Here is a 21908-nt window from a genome sequence, read left to right as displayed (position 1 = left end):
AATGTTTCGTACATAGTTTTGGAAGCCATATGTCATGCAAAAGTGATATTGATATTTATAGCATGTCAAAGTACACATCTCTTTACAAAAGCAAACATTACCATTTACAAAATAAAAATACTAAAAATATCAACTCACAAACTTTATCACACTTTCCTAGCAGTCTAAACTTTAGACCTTTCTTGTTTTTTTAATGATTTTTTGCTTCAAAACCTATTTGATGGACAACATTATTTGGTCACTAAAAGTTTAAAACTATTAGTTTTCGAGAAAACAACAAAAACTAAAAGATCTATTCCAATGGCTAAATAACTTTTGAAGGAGGAAAGGTCTATAAATATTGATTCATTTTTTTATACTTTTATTTCGGTCGGTATTTCAATTTCTTTTCAATCAAAATATATGAATCGAAATATAATTTTATATTTTTATTCTCGAAAATCAACCGAAATTTTTCATAGCCGGTTCGGTTCGGTAATTCGATTTTTTTTATTTTAAACTGTAAATGTTTGTGACGCACATAAATTTCATCTTTTGCCGTTGTCTTTAGATAAATTAATCATTTAAAATACATATCTCTAATTATATATATATTAATCTCAATACGTTGCCAAAAAAAATAATCTCAATACACCTCTATTAATTATATATGTTAGCCTCAATAAGCCGTAAAATTTTAGGCCATTTCACTTGATATTGATATTTATACTTACAAAACACACAAAAAGATTTTCAAAATTTAAGACAAAAATATATAACAAGACACTTTATCATACTTTACTAGCAAGTTAAACTCCCATTTAGCCATTAGTTTTTTTTTTTTTAAATTTTTTTTCAAAAATATTTTGAAAACATTATTTGGTTATAAAAGTGATTAGTTTTTAGCAGATTTTAATTTTTTTTTCAAGTTCCAAAATGCGAAATAGACTATTTTTTTAAATTTTTTTACTCACAAAGCTTCAATTTCTTTTCAATCAAAATATATGACCAAACATAATTTTAATTTCCAAAAATCATTTTTCATCTCATTTTCAAATTCTTTTTTGTTTTTAAAATAAATTTCAACCAAATCTTAGCTCGGTACGGCCATTATAAAAAAAAATTGAAAAACTTTTTGGGTGAAGTTTTTCAAGTTTTGAAAATGTGTTAAGTATAATTTTTTAAAACATATTTCACTTTTTGTTTTGAAAAATATAAAACATTACTTATCTTAAGTTAAAAACTATCAAAATAAACCATACAAAGCATACATACTTGTTAATCCCAAATTATGAAGATTTAGTTTTAAAAAGTTTCAAATAACACTTACTAATTAAAATTCAAATTACAATACAAAATTCATCCGTATTAAAAAAAAAAAAAAAAGAGCTTAGCCTTTTTTTTTAATCTTCTCCATTGTATGACAATCTTCACTTTATAGAAAATTTTAATTATAAATTATAGAAATCTGATAAAGGAACATGTCAGATAAAACTAGTAGGATTATAAATAGATTTTTTTTATAAAATATAAAAGTTTGGAGTAGTTTTTAAAAGTTTTGAAAAAATCAAAACATAAATCTCGGCTCAAAAATAAGTTTGGGCCAGAATTTGACAATTTAAAGATTTAGTTTCAAAAAGTTTCAAAATCTGTTCTAATTAAAATCTTGAAAATATGCTCTCAAAATCTATGACCAAACGAGAGCTTAGCCTTTTCTTTTTGTTTCTGGCCTTGTCACAGTGCAGTCAAAATTTTAATTTTAAGTTAAGAAATCTGATAAAGAGGAGTGAGCGAGCGGTCTTTCTATCCCTGTCGTAAAGCGAAAAACCGACAACGACAAATTAATCTCATCCACTTCTCATAAATTCCATTACTCCGTTTTCCGGTGACCGGCCGGCGATCTCAATCTCCACAAATTCCGACAGATAATTAAATCGAGCTGGCTTCCCATATTTTGAGACGATTCTTCCCAGCTCGATCTAGAAGAACGACGTCGTTCCCCACTCTACTACCTCTGCCTCGAACTACTCATACTCATTCAATGGATCTCAATCCTTTTAAGTTATGTTCTGGACTTAAAGTTCTTGGCTATTTCATGATCCTTATCGTTTTTGCTATTGTTGCGCTTTCGTACTATGCCGTTGTTGTTCTTACCTGGGGTCCTCATCTACTTGATGGTGGCTTCACCTCATTCTTATCGTTTGTCATTATTATCACCTTTCATATCCTTGTAAGTTCTTTTCTTCTGCCTTTTTTCTGTTTTTTTTTTTTTCATTCGTCTCTATTTACTGTAAATAAAAGAGTGAATGCTGTCGATATTTATGTGGCTATAAATCAGCGTAAAAGGTGAATAAATGAAATGTGTCATTCTTTTTGGGACTAACTAAAAAGGAAAGTGTGTCGTATAAATTGGGATAGAGGGAGTAGTTAAATCGTGGCACAACTCCCTCACTGCCTCAAGTTGTATCAATGAAAATTGACCGTGGAAGACGATTTGAAAACCAAAGCTACTAGTAAGGTTGCTCGCTTTAGGAGGATACCTGTTGATAATGCTTCTCTCACACAGGATAATATACGGAAAAGAAAGTTACCAGTTTCCAAAAAAATATATATACAGAAAAGAGGCTTCTAACTATTTAAGGGGTGTTGAGCAATTCCTCAATGCCTTTTCAGTTATGATGATTATCTCTAATCATATATGGGATGAAATAGGTAATGTAAAGAAGAATGTGTTAAGAGAATTAATTTAGTTATAGGTTACAAAGTTCTAGATACACACAATTTGTTTAGGTTAATAGTATAAAATATATAATTATATCATAATTAGGAATTGTTGACTGACTAATCCATGGGGTAATACTTAATAGGAATTATTGAGTGACTAATCCATGGGGTGCCTGGGGTCTCTCGCCAACATAAGTATCAAGGGAAGTCTATCAATCCATGTTTAGACAGATGAGAAGAAATCATTTACTATTTTTGCTACTACCAGGAGTTGAATCCCAGTAACCTATAGTCATTCCAGTTCCATTGACCGCTAAGCCATGCCCTTTAGTGCCTAACTATCGAAGCCTTGATGGGCATAAGTTACTCGAATCCTTTGCTAGTGGGATATATTTGGTGGAATAGTCGAGGGGTGTACAAACTGGCTTGGACGCTACCATTATATAACAAATTACTCCTTATAGTACATTTCATTAATGTTTCTTAAAATTTATTTCTTCAAAATAAAAGAATTAATGATAAAAGCACCTGTTTTTTTAATCACCTTTTTCGCGAATTTCATACCCCAATTATAAGCTGTTCTCTTTTCCTACTAAACTATCACCGTCTATGTATTAAAACACTTCTCGAAGTTGACTAGGCCAACTATCGGTTGTTTCCTTTTCCTATTCCTACCTGAACTTTTCACCATCTATGTATTAAAACACACCTAGTTGAGTAGATGGTGATAGTTCATGAAGGAAAAGGGAACAACTGATAGTTGAGGTGTGAAACTAACGAAATAGTGATAGTTCGAGTGTGTTTTTGACCATTATTTCAAATAAAATGTTGCTCTTCTATTCTTTTTTCCTTTTCCTGCTATGAGCATATGTTGTAGGACTATTTCATAAGCGACACCTTTTGCATTACTATGTAAAATGCTACTACTAATAAAGATGAAATTCATAATGAATTAGAAGGTAATATAGGAAGAAGAGAACATGGTAGATGGATGAATAAAGAGCCAAAGAGTCTGAAAAGAAAGGAAAAGTAAGGGGGAACGAAAAAGAGAGGTTGATAAATGAGAATTGAGATAGCAAGAGCGCTATTAATTCTTTTTGTCCCTATCTCTATACCAAATTTGACAGGCTCTAACACAACATTGAGATGAGAGTTAGAATGTTTATTTGATTGGTGTCAATTAGGAAATCAGGGCTCACAGTGTGTACTCCGTTACTAAGAGAAAATAAAAAAAGATATCTTATGGCTCTTCATGTTATACTTGTTCCTTCTTACTATCTCCATCTCAAATTGAACTAGCATGACTCTGCTACATGGACCAAAGTTTCCAATGTTTACTCTTTGCCTTAAACAAGAACATGTTAGGCTGACAAATAAGACCCTGCGCTATTCTGAAATAGTACGAAGGAAAAATTCTTGAAGTGGAGCAGTGAGACTATGTAACATTTTGTGTTATACTGCGCTCCAAATTAGATAACTCCCTTTGATTAGTAGAGATTAGGAAAGAAAGGTTAAATGGATTATTACATTAAAGTTTGCTAATATATGTTTCCTTTGGTGTTCTAGAAAAAAGGTAGACGTTTCTAGATAAGAATGTGAACATTATATAGAGACGGCTTAATAAACGGACAAAGTGTACGTTGGATTAGGAATAGAAAGAATTGAAGAAGCTGGAGTTCACATCAACTACGGTTATGGGGATCATAAATAGAGGAAGGCCATACCTAATTGTTGACAAATGGAGCTAAAATTGTAAGGCAAAAGGTTCAAAGATCTTAGATGGAGGAATGGAAGTAGAGATTCATTGGGAAAAGTTTATCGTGAAGATGGGAGTATATTTCCCTACCCACCACTAATAGAAGTGGGGGTATCATAATTTTATGAGATCAATGATGGTGGTTGTGTAAAGATATTATACGTGGTTCTCACTCTATCTCTGTTATTTCTCAAATATTATTATTGTTTCCCAACAATTTCTTGGGTGCATATGGACAAATGCAAGAAATGAATAGAAAGGCTTGTTTTGAGCTTTTCGTAGTAAAAGAGTATAGTTCTACGTTGGTTTGGTGATTTTAATGTCTCTAGATTCTCATGAGTAAGAATGGGAGATATAGTCCAGCTATATAAAAGACATCTGATAGTTTACCCAACATATTGAGTCAATTGATCCTTCTTTATTTGCAGTTATACTTTGAAAAAATAATACCCTTCCAGAAAAGCAGTTTCAAGAGCCCTCTGGTACAGTAACAACCGTTGAAGCACCTAGAATCTGTAGCTCAATGTAAAGCCAAAATGATTGGAAAATCTGTTTTAGGAGAGCCTGCAATGACCGGGAAATTGAATGTTTGTCCTCACTGCTGACGGAATAGATGGGGTAAAGACACCATAGAAGTGTAGATGCTACATTGTGGTCTCGGCAAAAAGATGGCAATTTTAAAGCTAAATCATGGCGCAACTCCCCCACTGCCTCAAGTAGTATCAATGAAAATTGACCATGGAAGACGATTTGAAAACCAAAGCTGCTAGTAAGGTTGCTCGCTTTAGTAGGATAGCCGTTGATATCGCTTCTCTGACATAGAATAATATACGGAAAATGGGAAAAGAGGCTTTTAACTATTTAATGGGTGTTGAGCACTTCCTCAATGCCTTTTTAGTTATGAAGACTATCTCTAATCATATATGGGATGAAATAGGTAATGTCAAGAAGAATATATTAAGAGAATTAATTTAGTTAAGGTTACAAAGCTCTAGATCCATACAACTTGTTTAGCTTAATAGTATAAAATATATTCCTAATTTTATCATAATTAGGAATTGTTGAGTGACTAATCCATGGGATGCCTGGTGTCTCTCGCCAACATAAGTATCGAGGAGGTTTATCAATCCATGTTTAGACAGATGAGAAGAAATCACCTAGCATTTTTGCTTCTACCAGGATTTGAATCCTAGTAACCGATAATCATTCTAGTTCCATTGACCGCTAAGCCATGCCCTTGAGTGCCTAACTATCGAAGCCAAAGTTACTCGAATCCTTTGCTAGTGGGAGATATTTGGTGGAATGGTCGAGGGATGTCCAAACTGGCTTGGAAGCTACCATTATATAACAAATTGCTTCATATAGTACACTTCGTTAATGTTTGTTTTAATTCAGTTCTTCAGAATATCCTTTGCTAGTGGGAGATATTTGGTGGAATGGTCGAGGGGTGTCCAAATTGGCTTGGAAGCTACCATTATATGACAAATTATTTCATATAGTACACTTCGTTAATGTTTCTTTTAATTCAGTTCTTCAGAATATTCTTGTAGGTGGTTGTGGGTTTTTGTAAAGGTATTTATAGTACTCCCTCTGTATCATTTTCTATGGCGGTGTGTGACTGGATACGAAAGAAAGAAAGACTTTTCGCACATACCAAAAGTACCTTCAGAGCTTTGACAATTTCTTTTTTGATGACAAGGGAACCCGCAGCCGCTACCCTTCTGGTGCGCACAGGTAAAACTCCGCTTCTGTGCAATAGCTCGCAAACCACACAGAAGAGATAACCCGCACTAGGCAAACCCCGTGCGACGAGCTTGACCTAGAAGGCAAATCCCCTGCTTTTTATAGGTAGGGGGTTTCGAACCTGAGACCTCCATTATGGAAGCCTCATGCTCAACCAACTGAGCCACCCTTGTGGGTAATTGGTAAGTTCAAAGTGAGGAATTACCAAATGTAGAAACGTGTTTTTTTTTTTTTGGGACAGTGTTCTGTCTTAGCTTTGTGCCTTTCTTCACTAAAGTGCTTAAAGCAGGCACTTTAGGGCTTTTGATGATTTTTGCCTTTGAAACCATTGCATCCACTATTCCACGGCAGTGTTCTGACGATGTTATGCAGATGATTTTTCCTTCAACAATAACTTTTTGCGGCATACTTGACTTGGTTTTTCGGTTTTGATGTGCAAACTCAAGCTGCTTTACTACCCTTGAATTTGCTGGGCGAGTCAAAAGTCGAGAAAATTAATTAAGTTATATGGTAGAATGTTCTAGATTCGTTCAGTGTGTTTAGGCTAATAGTATTCTTCCTAATTCTGTCATAATTTGGAATCTCAGCCTTTAGGTCATTTCAGTTGTTAATTAACTTCTGTTATTTAAATCTATCTTATGTCTAGTAGCTAAACTCTTATATGATGAACTATCTGGTATATTAACTACAATCAATTCAAAACAAGTTCTCATTTTTCTCTCTATTTTCTGAGAGTACAAGAACTCTTTTGGTGTTGAGCGTGAAGGAACAGGAGATTAAGAAGATATAAATCACAGTTCTAGACTGTATCTTGTGGATCTTTTGGGAAAATAATCAAAGATGTACTTTCAATTTCCCAAAAAAAAAAAAAAAATGTCCTGAAGGCGAAATGGAATTTATACATAGCGTGTAAGTACCAGTGTTTGTAAGTAATTGCAATGTGGTACAACCTCAAGAATATGTCTGCATTGGCTATATACCTCTTTTTTCTTTGAGAAGGTTAAGATTTTTTTATATAGAGCACAAATATTCCGCCAACAAATTACATAATCAGTTCCTTTACATACACCTCTTTTGTACTTATCACAGTGCTGGTTATTGCTATTACTAAAACTTTTGCTTACTTATGTGAAAAGGTAGTAATAATCCATGACATGCGCATTTGCAGAGATGAAACTCATGAAAGACTCTGTCTGTTTGTCATATATGGAAGAAGTCAATCAAGACAATTTTTTTCTTAATTTGTCAACCAAGACAAATTTGAGAGGTAATTCCATCAAAGGAGTACAAATTGAAGGATATACTTTGGAACATTTACCTATGAGTGGAGTCAGGCATTATCTTCCTACAAGCTGTAAACGAAAGGTATAGATCAAATCGAGATTGGAAGAGAAGTTGTTATGTTACGCAATATGCAATTTTAGCAGTCAAGGGTTAGAGATATTTGAGCAAGTGCTTAAATTTGGTCTTTATTTGCAAGAGTAGTGACCACTTGAATGACCCAAGCATGAGACATACATCCTCCAATTAGCTTACCTGCTCAAGTGTCAAGAGAATATGTGGAGGGAAGTTTGAAACTATAGTTCCTTACTACTCAAAGAGATAAATGATACAACAATGTCTTGTATGCGTCTCATACTTGCTAAACTCTGAAGCATTCAACAGCTTTAAGGAACTATCCATAGTGTGCTTGCGTTCATGCCTTTGAGCATTCCCATCCAATTCACAGATCTCTGAAGCTGCAGTCTGCAGTATTGAAGTACTTACTATAGCTTTGCTGAGCTGTTCTGACTCCTTGATAACATCCTTCATGTTATATTAACCAGATTCAAGAGCATAAAACTTTACTTTGCCTATCGTGCTCGAACAACTCATTAATAAACATGTCTCCAGGCAATTCCTTATTTGTTCAGAGACTGCCCTTTTTCTGTGCTCACAAAGTTCATGAATAATAATAGATGAATCAGTTATTTCCCTGTTGTGTAGAAACTGCACTTTTGCTAACTTTGATATGCCTGGAGTTGCAGATCATTTGTGCATCTCAAACATGAGTTGCATTTGTTTGAAATTGAAAGTTCGCAAGAAGAATGCCTAGTTTTATACTTTGTTTGTATGCATGTTACCAGGAAATTTCCTAGAGGAGGCATCATTTTATTTGGAGGATTGTTACCTTCAATTCAGTATTTGGGTTTAACAAGCCTAATATAAAGTTGTAATTCATCTTGCAGCTTGTATTGCTAATGTGGAGCTATATTAAGGTAGTAATTCAGGACCCTGGTTCTGTCCCTGAAAATTGGAAACTAGTATCAGAGCAGAACATAGAGGAGGGTAACTCAGTTGCTTTGTCTGATTATGCATCAATCGAGAACCCTACTCCAACATTATCAACTGACCAGATAGAAAGAAGACAGTCACAGTCTAGAGGATATTGCAGTAAATGCCACAATGGCAAGCCACCACGTTGTCATCATTGTTCTGTTTGTATGTGCTAGTCTAATTAACTATTTGCTTATATCCCAACTACGATTGCTCAGATAAAGTTCTCCTCTTGCAGAGAAAGTATAGGTTTCAAAATGGGTAAATGGATTATATATTATTTGTTTAATTCTTCACCCTTGCCCATTTATACCGTGCAAATTTGTGACCTGTTTTATCTATTTTCCACCTCTAGCCCAAAGAAATAGCACATCCTGGGGCAATACACCTTAGGATGTTTATATTATCTGTATCTGGCATATTTGGTGTTAGATGAAAGGTTTATTGTCGTTTTCTCTTCTCTATATCAATGAACATTTCTCCTGTCAAAGTCTGGTTGATTTTAGGTGCATAGTTTGTCATGAAGTAATGATCATGGTGATTTCTATCTCTCTTTACCATGTCTTAGAAGTGTCACATGATTATTTACAGTATTTTATCCCTAAGACCTTTTGTTCTATGGCTATCCTGGCATGTCTCTGTTTGCAGTCATTAAGCACTTACATGACCTAAAACCAACATCTGCTGAACTGACAAATCTATTATGTCCTGTAGGTCAAAGATGTGTTCTTAAGATGGATCACCACTGCATATGGGTTGTCAATTGTGTTGGGGCTCGCAACTACAAGTTTTTTCTCCTCTTTGTGGTATGGAGTTAGTTTGTAATATTTTGCCTAGTTTTGTAATGCTTTTTGCTGAAAAATCAAGAAGATATATACCTGCAGCCTTTTCTTGCCCGTGAATGAGGTCCTGAAAATGTTCATATCCTAAATATGGGGAATCTAAAGTGGCTGCCTTCTTCTTGCTATTATTTGCTATCGTTGTTGTTGTTATAGTTGTTTCATTCGTTAAATTGTCTTCAAAGTAATCCTAGATCGAAAGTTGATGCAAGTTTGAACCACATTCTTATGTCCATTTGGGATTTTCGGTTTCCTCCACATGCTTTTGAATTATGCCAACTACAATCCTGGTGACCCAAATTGACTTTAAGACCTTTTCATGAATTTGGTGTGAAAAAGTAAAGCCACTTTCTTTAACAGCTCTCTTGACTTTTGAGCATGAGGATTGAAGTTATGATATGACAACTTAAATTGAGTATCTTTTCTGACCTTTGCAAATCAGTAAGTAGTAAGTGTACAGAAGCCAATTTATGTCATTCAATCAACTGTAATTCCCCATTTCAAACTAGTTGGAGATGGTTATATGACTCCCTATATCCAATCTGCTCTTTTGGGCCCAATCCTTTTCAATACTAGTAAATAATTAGTCTTTTAAGGCAAATTAACTCCTTTAAAAGTAAGGATTCGCTAATTCTCTCACGTTTCCAATATGAGGTTCACTAAATCTCACACCTTTCCAATAAAAATTGAAGGTTCACAAAATCTCACATTTGCAATTACTGACATACAATTCTCTTATTAGACCAAAAGGCTTTGGTAAAAAAATGGACAATCTTTTTTTCATTGATGAAGAGTCTTTCATTAAAAAGCATCAAAAAGATGCATAGCAAAAATACAAGATGAATAGCAAAAGATACAAGAAAAAGAGTGTGCTCATGTACAGAAAAAGAACTATGTTAAAACTAAGGAGCAGACACAATCCAAAAAGTGATCGCAGCTAGATACAGGGGCCTGATTGAGTATTCACGTGAAATGGGACGATGGGAGTATTCTCTTCTTTATTTCTAGTGTCATAGGCATATCTGTCATGTGCTAGATCAAAACATCACTGTATTTACACGCATGTCTATTCAGATATTGATAAAGATCCGTTAATCATTTGGGATTCTTTGAATTTATCTTCTTAGAATTTAAGTTTTGTTTTTCCATTATATGCTCAAATGATGTCGATTGTCTCATTTTCATTCACTTATCTTAACAGGATAGTCGTTTCACCAGTTTTCTTTACTTATAGATTAATATCTATTAGTATTGTGGCAAGCATTAAAAAATGCATCCAAGGTAAAGCATAAGATCATTATGACCTGTCAATATTAGAGGGATGAAGTTGAGCGATGGAAGCTAAACAACACCTTTTGGTTTTGCTTTCTTCTTCTTATAGATGCTATGGGCTTGAGTTTCTTGATGATATGGCTACGGAATTGTTCTTAAAAGTTTCAACTATTACACAACAACCCACTATTTTCTTCCAAAATTCATATTTTGCACTTTGGTATTGTCCTCCTGGTATCTCCTTTCTGGTCCCAACCCAGAGACACATGTGAAAATAGAGTGACATGCGTGTCTGAAATTTAATACGTTAAAATGACATGGCAGATTCATATTTGTCATTTGTTTGTGTTGGATTTGGATATGAGTCTGCTCTGTCCGTCACTCATTTGTGTTGGATCCGAATATGAGTCTTGGATATTTAATGTTTGGTCTCTGTGTTTCTAAATATAGATGTTCGTGTGTTTCTTTTCCTGTTGGAGCTAAGGAGTTTCTTCTTGAAGTGGATATCATCAGTTACCATCTATCTTTTGCCTTTCTAATTTTGTGCATTTGAGTATCCATGCAGATGTACACATTTTTGACAACAACATTGGACACTCTTGTACTGCTGCCCAGTTTTATAAAATTCTTTCGGCAAGCCATGAATCATTCATTATCCCCAGGCAATATTGCAGTCATTTTTCTAGTCTTTGGTAAACAGTGCCTACTATCTTGTGACTTACTCTTGACTGCTATATTATCCTTGTTTCTTACGGATTTGACTTGATTGCTATATTATCCTTGTTTCTTATGGATTTGACCTTGATGCAGTTCTCAATCTAGCATTTTCACTCAGTCTTCTCTGTTTTGTAATTATGCATGCATCTCTTCTCTCAAGTAACACCACTTCGGTGGAGGTATGTCAAACCTTGTTATTGTCCATTATATGTCATTTTTAATGCTTCTCCGTCAACTCTGGGAATGAATCGACCAGAGATGGATAGGAAAAAAGAAAAAAGGAACACAAACAAAACATGTTTCCGTTCATAGTTATCACATTGTTGTCTGTCTGTGTTTTAGGTTTATGAGAAGAAAAAAACTGTGCAGTGGAAGTATGACCTGGGCTGGAAAAGGAATTTTGAACAGGTAAAATGCAATTCCTGCTCCTATATTTTTACGTTAATGCATATTTTAGTGCAACCACTTGAAAGGAGAAATGGTTATTTTTTAAACAGAAAGATATTCTTTTCTCTGGTAGCAGAAATTAACAGGGGGTGACAGGAAGGGGGAAGCTTAAATAATTTTTAAGACCATGAATTTTAATTTCTTCGATCATGACGAATAACATAATCAATTATAATATTTATGATATGAGAGTCCTGTTATTAAGCGAGTACAGTATTCTCTACAATTGATGACTTTGTTTATATTTACCATCCTTGAACTGTTGTTATAGCAATTGCTGAGAATAACTTGGTTTAACCCATATGCTTTCTAATGGTGTCTTTTAAAGGTTTTTGGCGCAAATAAAGCATTATGGTTTTTTCCATTGTTCTCAAAGAAAGATTTGGAGAACATACCGGCACTACATGGACTGGAATTCCCGACACGTTCAGATGCTGAAGAATGAGTTCTTAAATAGGGATGTACATAGAACTTTGTATCATTACACCAGACAATGCAACAGCGGATATTAGAGTAGGCAGTTTCCTAGTAATGTACCATCAATTAATTGATTGATATTTCAAATTTACATTAGGAGCTTGTGGGTCTATGTTATTAATATGTAAAATGTTCTGTAACATAATTCTGAAATATGTCTTTGTATGAAAGCACAAAAACTGGTAATATCCGAGATTATATATATACTGGGAAAAAAAAAAAAAAAAAAAAAAAAAAAAAAAAAAAATCCAACCACAATTTTTATAAGTACAATTCTTTACTCACAATATAGATGAAGATTGGATAGTGAAATTACCTGTTTAGTGTCAAAAGGTGATTCTTGACAATCTGAACAATCTAATGTTTTTGGATGTTCATACCAGCAATTAATCAGTGGAATCTACTCAAAACCATTTCTATCTTTTGGGATATGGCCAGCCCAGGTCCTTAATATTACTAGTATCTTTTGGGGTATAGCCTAACCAGTTATCGTGTAACGTGAGGCCATCACAAGACAATGTTACGGGTAGTTTGGCAAAAGAATAATGCCGAATATGGTGTATTAGTAATGCTGAGATTATTTCTTATACACTGCTTGGTTTGGTGAATTAAAAATAAAATGCGTTCATAATTTTTTTTAAAAATGGTTGTTTACAAAAATATCCTCCAACTTAATAATTGGAAAATGTTTTGAGAGATTTCAAGGACGAACATAGGTGTTAAAAAAAGGTTGTGTGAATCAATGATCACACGATTAAACTCGGTATATGTATAATTCTTAAAATATATCTAGTATTACCTTTTATAACTCATGCTACAAAAGGTTTAATAGTGCACTCGGTTATAAATTAAATTATTTACCTAGAGGTTTAAGGATAAATCACACTTAGTACATTTTTTTCCTCCTTTTTTTAGTAATGAACCCATCTTTTAGAAATCCTTAATCCACCTCTGTAACATAGATTGAAAAAGTGTACCAAACAAGGAATTAGTAATACCACAAGCTAATGCATGCATTTGCATTATTTTCTCTAATGCATCCTACCAGACGACTCCTTAAAGTTTGATATTTCCTTTCTGTTTTACCCCGGACCAGTTTTACTCTAGTGGCTTCTTGTCCTTGTTTGATTTCTACTACTATCGGTCAACAAAAAAAGGGGGAACACCGATCAAAAACCACAAAAAGTCAGCTACTTGAACCCAAACTTATTCCCTCTACATGCCTGTGGCGATAATCACTAGCTCATCCATTATCTCTAATTAATGCAATTAGAAGAAAAAATAGACAAACAATAGATTTATGCAATTCCTTTTTGCGCTCAAACATGTGTTTTTCATAACAATGACGAATAAATAAATGAAAGGCAAAGCTAAGAAATGAAGAAGAGGTGGCTTGGGTTCCCATCACGATGAAATCTCAAAGATTACCCCGGCCTGTCGGCCAAGGCCATAAACTCGTTGAACACATTAATGTAGATCTCTGAACGTCCTCTTGCAATAATCTTTGACCACCGCTTCGTTAAGCAAGAAAACGACGATGGGATCACTGGGCACAACACTTTCAACCATACAAACACCTGTTTGCTTCTATTAAGACAGCATTACTAAATTCTATACGGAAAAGGCTCAAATATGCCATCGAATTATCGGAAATGGCTCATTTATGTCACTCATCAATAGTTTGGCTCATTTATGCCATCGAACTATCAGGAATGGCTCATCCATGCCACTTTTCATTAAAGTCGGTTTTACAATACCAGATATGACACTTGGTCACCAATTAGAGGTTCACGTCGTTAATTAAACCAGCACAAATAAAATCCTAAATTAAACTAAAACCCGACCCACAAATATGTGCTGGTTTAATTAAACGACATGGACCTCTAATTGGAGGCCAAGTGTCATATCTGGTATTGTAAAACCTGCGTTAATGAAAAATGGCATGGATGAGCCATTTTTGATAGTTCGATGGCATAAATGAGCCAAACTATTGACGAATGGCATAAATGAGCCATTTCCAATAGTTCGATGGCATATTTGAGCCTTTTCCGAATTCTATAACCAGCTACTCAGAAGATCCATTTACCAAAAGACGACAATAGAACACCTTTGTTACGGGTGCATCATCTCCAAGAGGTGTGATGACAGATTGCAAGAGAAAGACGACGGTGATAAACAATTGGTGGCTGAAAAAAGAAAACCTTAGAATAAGTAAATGGAGAGACAATTCTTTAGCACGTTCAGTTGGGCTATCAACCAATTAAACAGAGCTATCAATTTTAAGATCAACAGTTTATGCATTTCTACTAACTAGCTCCATTTTTATGATGCATCAACAATACAATAAGACTTGTTTAGCTCTTGATCCTTTCCAATCAAATATCATAGATCAGAATTAATCTGCTTCTTCTTTACAATGTGCCTTAACAAAAGTCACTGTATGCATCGTCAGAAGGACTTGGAGCTTATTTAGCCAAGTCTATAACCCTTTCCCCCTCTTCAAATTGAACATCACTTCAGATTGTTCTGGAGAAAAAATGAATGGGACAAATCAGGTAAGGGATTACTTGCCTTGAAAGCTGCGGTTAAATCATCTAGCAATTTATGGTGTTGGCCTTATGAAAGACACTGGTTCATATACTAATCAAAGGGCATGAAAATATTTCCCTTCTACAGGATATATTAATGAATATAAACATACCACACCAAGAAAATGTGCTACACGTACATCCCAATCTTTTTTATGCAAAGGGAAAAAGTATCGAATGCAGCCATTATTTAGTCTTTTAAACAATATCAGTTCTCAGTACACATTTCTTGAGGGAAAAGCTTATATGTTCAACAAGGATAGTTAACATAAAATGAAAGGACTGGATGAGATATACTAAATTGCTCAGAAAACCTTTGCACCTATTTGTCGTCCCCCATCATCACGACTCTCTTTCCATTCTTAGCCATTTACAAGTAGGTTTCAAAAACAAGAAGGAATAGAATAAGCAAAACCATTAAGAATAATATGGTTTAATGTTCCAAAAAACGATGATTTACATGAAAACACTGCCTTTCTTACCTGATGTATCAAATTATCTTCAATAGTAGCTGGTGCAGAAATGCAAGGTAAGGCTGGTAAAGTTGCTGCCATGTGACCAGGAGGTCACGGGTTCGAGCCCAGGAAACAGCCTCTTGCAGAAATGCAAGGTAAGGCTGCGTACAATAGACCCTTGTGGTCTGGCCCTTCCCTGGACCCCGGGCATAGCAGGAGCTTAGTGCACCGGGCTGCCCTTTAGTAGCTGGTGCACCAAAGCTATTACTCACATCAATAAAAGTTGGAAGCCCACCAGTTGTTAAACCCTGCAATAATAGAAAGCTCTGAGGACATCAATGATTAAGAGAATTGACCAAGTACAGTAAAATGAATGCCTGCCAGCATGTGGAAATTTCATATCTTGAATCTTTCCTGCACTCAATATAGCACTGAGGTGTCTTAACTGATAATAAGCCAGTTGACAAGTAGTACAAGTTAGTTGATCCAACTCAAGTTTTAAATGACATAAAACACATTAAGCTATATGGAAAAAAGGAAATAGTGTTTCCTCATGTTTAAAAAACCCATTTTGAGTTGAATAAGTTTTATCACATAAAAGATGCATGACGACACAGAAGAGCGAATTTGGCACAGTTTCTGGAAATACATTATTTGAAACTTATTTGATTGTAACAGGACTTCACCATTGCTGAAGTCTATGAATTAGTTATCACAGATATACTGAGAAGGCAAAAATCAATTTAGTAACACTCTTATCTTATCACAGACAACATAAATGGTTTATCACCGGATGGTTATCATAAATTAGGTATGCCACAAGGCTCTATCAAATAACGGATTAAGGGTGCAGGTTATACTGAAAGCAGGAGAGTCTACAGGACCAAAAAATGAAATTGAAGTCTTCCAACTGACATGTGTAGCAAACTTTTCACATTTAGTCGTTGCAAATTGGTAGTTTGCAGATCAACAATAGCTTTCAAGTTCTTAGCAGGCAAACACCGCCGACATGCCAGCTTGTGCAGCACTTGCACTCTGTCGGTCAATTGATTTTTTCTCTGAAGTCTAAATACGAAATAAATGTGTCACAGTCAATATACTACTAGCAAACATAATGTTGATCAAGAAACAAAAATGTGCATAACTATACCAAGTACTCACCTTCAGGTACTCATAGCAACAAAGTCACACCAACAAAAAAGTGCATAACTATACCAAGTAATCACCTTCAGAAAAGGTGCTCAGAGCAACAAAGTCATACCTATTACCAGATTGGAAAATTACCATGATAGTATAGGCGACATATCACTCTTTACGACAGAGTCCACATTTGCTTTTTAGCTTTGGATTTGCCTAGCAGGTGGTGGTTCATGAGTTAGTTTGTCTTGGATCTATAGACGGAGCTTTCTATTTTACATTGAGTGATGCGATAACCATCACTGTGTGGCAAGTCATGGGCAATTTTCGGACTCAAGATGCAGTATGGGTTAGGAAGTATTGTTTCACTTAAAGTCGGGTCTTAGGCTACACAAATGAATTTACAGTTTCAGGGTCACAAGCTATATGGTTATGTTTGAGATTTCGTTTGATCTTATGTTGTATTTAGTGAATGTCGCACACGATTTTAAGGATATGCTATTATGCTTTGATCAATGAGATAGTAAATGAGCAATCAAAATTCTTATTGAATGGATGGCTCAATGAATCTCGTGGCTTGAAGCTCTTATCGCTTGAAATCACCAAACAAACAAATTTGACAGAGTAAGTGCTAATAATAAAATTGTGGATCCCTCCTTCAGTGGGGTTACATTGATATATATATCTATATCTATATATATATATATATATATATTGGAAGAGAAATCACACTGATCCCTACTTCTCCTTTTTTTTTTTGGGCAGCAGGATCCCTACTTCTCCTTTAGCACGTCTCTCTTTTTAATTCAACTGTTTGAGATGCGTTATCCCCATTGTTGCTTCTAGAAAGTCTTCCGATGATTAGGTGTCGTGACTCTCCGGTACGTTGGTGATCAACCCAGAATTCTCGGCCCGACCTCCCAATAGGGCGGAGCAACTTTGCTGCCGATGCATCACCAAAGGAGGTATGAGTTTAATCTAGACACCAATAAGTCATTACGACACGTGTCCATGTCCAATAAAATACCCATAAGGACAATCCCGAGTTAATCAAGCGGGGATAGTAAAAACTCGTAATTGTAATATATACATATGTTCAAAGCCAATACAAAACATTGGCCGCCACAACGCTCTAGATTCACCCAAACATCTGAATGTGACCGCCAAAACTCCTCTCGGATTGTAAATCTGAGAATAAAGAGTATCAACTACCTGCAAAAGAGATCGTAAATTTCAAACGTACGAAAAAAGATCGCAGAAAAAAGTTTAGCATTAACCTCATCCATCTGGTCAATTTTGGAAGCCTTGTTGGGATCTGAACAATGAGGTTTCAAAAGTTCAGCCCACTCCTCAGCAAGCAAGACTGATATTGGAATATTTAAGTCATTACTGAAATACCTCTTTGCCATTTGCGGTAGATGCTCCTACACAAAAAGCTACATGAAAAGCCTGAAAAAGGTAAAAGAGACTGAAATAAAAATGAAACAAACAGAGCATAAAATATCATATTTCTTATCTCAATAAAAAAACTGCATCCATTAAAATTATGGTTCTTTTGCTTACCGTTCAACGCAGATAAAGTGTGGACCCGAACAGTAGAACCTCAGGCAAATGCATTTATTTGCATTGTTTCCTCCAGCATATACGAGAAATCTGTTATAGGTTATGCGTCCACCAAACAGGATATGAGGGACCTGGTTATCTACCAGTTCCCTGAGACAGTGCAGTAAGTAAATAGCCAAGATATTACCGTAGAAAACTCCTTGCTCAAGGGATTAAAAACCACGACCTATCTCGTAGGATTTCCAACTATACTACACTGAGCAACTTCAGATTATAACTCTTGCAACCTAAGAATTAACACACTTAATCCCTCAACCCTTACAATACCCTATTGTAAGTAACGTTTGACTAACTCTTAGTCTCAGACACTCTATTACGCCTAGACTAACTCTAGCCTAGTGTACCACTCAAAAGCTTGTGAAGACAAACTTCCTACGAGCTTTGAGAATTCAAAGTACCTACAAACAGCTTCATAAAAGAGAAGAATAGGTTTACAGTTTAAAAATCAAAAAAATAAAGACTCATAACAACCTAAAGAACATAGACATAATCTGGTGTCTGGATCAGGTCCTTCAACTTGTAAGTGGCTTTGTTCTTGAGAGCACTTGAGAACTTGTGATGGCAAGGTTTGCACAAGATGGTTTAGGTTTTCAAGTGATGCCCAATATGATGGAACATGTTGTATATATATTAGGGAGCATGTGGGTGTGATAGAAAACACTCATCCCATGTTTGACTTAAAGCATGAGCCGTAGCAACTGTACGGTTGTGCGGTGGGCGGTGCGGTACAGAACAATTTATTGCATCTTGACGATACGATGAGAGAGAGAGATGACGTAAACCAGATCTCTCTTTGTTTCTCCAGCAGTTTGACAATCATCAAAACGTAGAATGCACCTAGTCCTATCAATTTTCCCCTTTTTGACGATGACAAACTTAGAAACAATGTTCCCCCTGAGAACCACGTCCCACTTGTTCCCCCTATGAAATAGAACAGTTTTATAGCATAACAACATGTTAGCAACAAGATTCATATACAGACTGGAGGACCAGGTTACCCTTAGTGCACAAACCAACCAGTCCTTCCCCCTTAATCTTACAGCATCGCTCATAATGGCCCTGTTCTAACCAAAATGTTATAAATAAGAATAAATAGTTATCTTTTATTAATTTATGCGTCCAATGGCCCTGTTCTAACCAAAAGGCTTGATTTTGGTTTGAAGTTAAGTTCAAATTCACGATTTTGGTATGAATTTGACTCATTTTTAGCCAAACAAATTAAGATGTTGAAGTTCATCCTAGTGGAAACGCTAGCTATAGATTTTGAGCCAAAGGGATCCAATGATCTGGTGATGCAGCTGGAGATTTAAATTAATGGAGCAGATATGTCAAGTTTGAAAGAATCTAGTAAGTTAAATAACTTCACAATTTTGGTATAACAAATTGTTAAAATTGTTAGCGGAAACGTAATAGAAAGAACACAAGATTTTACGTGGTTCGGATCAAAATGATACGCGTTCGGGAAAACGAGTTAATAACCTTTATATTATTAAAAAGAGGGAGATTTCCCAATTGAGCGCAAGGAGAGGATTGCTCCCTCCACTCTCTCTACTCACTACAATATATTGTATGACTTTTTGGAGATGCTAAACAAGGAAGAATTACCTCTCGTTTATAGGCAAAAAAATGAGCAACTGATTCTGCCCAAGTGTCTTTACGTATTTGCTCTTGATTCTCCTCCACATCTTAGCATTCTTTGGCTCCAAGTAAAGTAAAATTAAATATATGAAGTAGAAAATCCGAAAGGGGTGGGTGGTGTACAAACCAAAAAAAAAAAAAAATCAAAACCTTTTTTCAAGCAAAATTAATTTTTTTGGGGGAGGGGGGGTGGGGTTGGGAGTGCAAAAACTAAAAAGATAAACTTTTCAAAACTTTTTTTTAAAACAAAATTAAATTTTTTTTTGGGAGTGGGTGGTGGGTGTTGGGTAGCGGGGTAGGGGTGGATGGTGCAGAAAAACCAAAAAACAATCTAGAGAAATTGAATTATTATACGAAAGATCACTAAGGGGTCGTTTGGTTTGAAAATAAGTTATGCTGGAATTAGTTACCCATATTATTTTTTAAAATTGCTTTTATTACATAGAGGGTAGGGGAAGGGGAAATGGTAAAGAGGATTACAATGTGGATATTCGAACCCTCACCAACAAGGTGAGAGTTCATGTATCCATATTGTTTGGTATGTAAACATTCATGGCATAATTTATAAGAAGTTATTTTTTTACAAAAATACCCTCATAACTCAAAGAAACAGTCAATTCTTACCACTTTAATAATTGACTCGTCTTCAATGGTATCCAATGTGTTTATTATAGGGGTGATTTTAGTTGCACACTTTTTCAAAGTAATTTGTGTTTTTCTCTTGTAAGCTATACAAATGCGCTTAACTTCCAATCCAGAACTCAAGTCAAGCCTACAACATATGGATAAGAAGCTAAGAACATGAAACTCCAAAATATACAAGGTTCTGCAAAAAGCCATAAGATACAATGCCCCTAGAAGGAAAAAAAAAACTAATATACCTATATACAGAATGTACAAGATCTGTTTGAATTGGAGATTTCAATTTGGATTCCACTAGTACGCTAATGCTTCCATTGTTTCTCTCGTATGTTTTGGTCTGTTGGAGAATTGTTGTGTTTGGACATTCAACACCATTGCTTTACCAATGTTGGGTAAAGAATGTGGAAAGCTATGTAGAAAAAGGGTTTGAGGGCTTCAGGGATTATTTTGTCAATTTTATTATTTTATCCCAGGATAATTAATCCTGATTGTTATTTCACCTCTGTAGGAATAAGTTATTTCAACGCTATTTTTAATTTCGGCGAACTTATTCCGTGACTAATAACTAAATAAAAGATAAGTTAATGCTAAATTTTTATCCCAAAAATATTTATACTTATCTCTCGTACCAAACTACGCTCTAGTCTTTTTCTCGAGAAGTTCACCAGTCAGGGCAGAGCAGCCATTATTTCCTTTTGTCATTTCCGTAGCCAGGCAGCTATACTTCTGTTTACTGCAAGCATTACAATCCGGCCATGTCAAAATTACTAGGACTACTACTATGATTACTCCCTCCGGTACAATAACTGTCATGTTTTACTCCCAAAGTATCTAATCTTTAAAATTAAATTCAATTAATTATTTTAAAATTAAAATTTAGATATTATAATTTATAATTTTTCTTATATTAATATGGTTAAAAAATATATTTTAAAATATTGATTAAAGTTTAATTATTTGAGTACTATATAACAAAGGAACACGAAGGATTTTATCTATAGGAATCAAAATTTTGATTGCTGAGATAGAATAATGTCATGTCACAACTGCGGAAGTCTCAAATCTCAATTGTGAAATTTTACTAGGTATATTATTATTGTAAACCAAAATTTTGATTTGATCTGATATTTGGTATGAATTCTTAAAGTTTATATTAGGGACCCTACATGTAGTTAGATATAGAATGAATATATATATATATATATAAAATATATATATATATATATATATATATATATGTGGACCCTACATTTATTTATTAAAATAAAGATAACTGCTGTCAAATTATAATCCAAAATTAAAAAGAAATTTGAAGGAGAAACATAATCAAAGTGAAATAAAAGGGCAACGAAAAGTTAATGAATTTAGACGATACTTTAAACTCTCAAACTTTATACCATTTTTTAATTTATCCAAAAACTTTTATACAAAAATATAGTAAAGTACCGGTAATCAACTTAGAATTAGTAAAACGTTTATGAAGATAATAGAGAAAAATGATTTCATTATTTTGGGCCATTGAAATTTTTGGATCCAAATTGTGAGGATGAAAAAA

The 21908-nt window shown here is 34.7% G+C and overlaps 1 protein-coding gene and 2 long non-coding RNA genes across 5 annotated transcripts in view; 2 read left to right on the top strand and 1 right to left on the bottom strand.

Annotated features, from left to right (window-relative positions):
- Positions 1 to 1686: 1686 nt before the first annotated feature.
- Positions 1687 to 12453, top strand: LOC132068548 (probable protein S-acyltransferase 12). Of its 3 annotated transcripts, none has more exons than XM_059462170.1 (8): positions 2074 to 2209; positions 7371 to 7567; positions 8431 to 8683; positions 9233 to 9324; positions 11195 to 11321; positions 11440 to 11525; positions 11689 to 11754; positions 12122 to 12453. In XM_059462170.1, the coding sequence occupies exons 2-8, from the start codon at positions 7373 to 7375 to the stop codon at positions 12236 to 12238; spliced, it is 936 nt and encodes a 311-aa protein (XP_059318153.1). In that variant the 5' UTR covers positions 2074 to 2209; positions 7371 to 7372; the 3' UTR covers positions 12239 to 12453. The 3 variants fall into 3 exon arrangements, with proteins under 3 accessions (XP_059318154.1, XP_059318153.1, XP_059318155.1); XM_059462172.1 differs by lacking the exon at positions 12122 to 12453 and adding an exon at positions 11870 to 12090; XM_059462171.1 differs by lacking the exon at positions 7371 to 7567 and having other exon boundaries at positions 1687 to 2209; positions 12122 to 12451.
- Positions 12454 to 13444: 991 nt separating this feature from the next.
- Positions 13445 to 15384, bottom strand: LOC132066985 (uncharacterized). Its single transcript, XR_009416976.1, has 3 exons — positions 15341 to 15384; positions 14340 to 14456; positions 13445 to 13895 (listed from the first exon to the last, which is right to left on the bottom strand). It is a non-coding gene; the product is annotated as an uncharacterized LOC132066985 (long non-coding RNA).
- Positions 15385 to 15412: 28 nt separating this feature from the next.
- Positions 15413 to 21908, top strand: part of LOC132068547 (uncharacterized) — a 73180-nt gene continuing 66684 nt past the window's right edge. The window contains exon 1 of the long non-coding RNA XR_009417438.1: positions 15413 to 15563. This is a non-coding gene — a long non-coding RNA (uncharacterized LOC132068547). The remainder of the gene's footprint in view (positions 15564 to 21908) is intronic.

This window comes from Lycium ferocissimum, chromosome 8, assembly GCF_029784015.1.
Source record: "Lycium ferocissimum isolate CSIRO_LF1 chromosome 8, AGI_CSIRO_Lferr_CH_V1, whole genome shotgun sequence".
NCBI lineage: Eukaryota > Viridiplantae > Streptophyta > Magnoliopsida > Solanales > Solanaceae > Lycium > Lycium ferocissimum.
The sequence above is the reverse complement of the archived record's forward strand: the minus strand, read 5'-3'. Positions and strand labels throughout refer to the sequence as shown.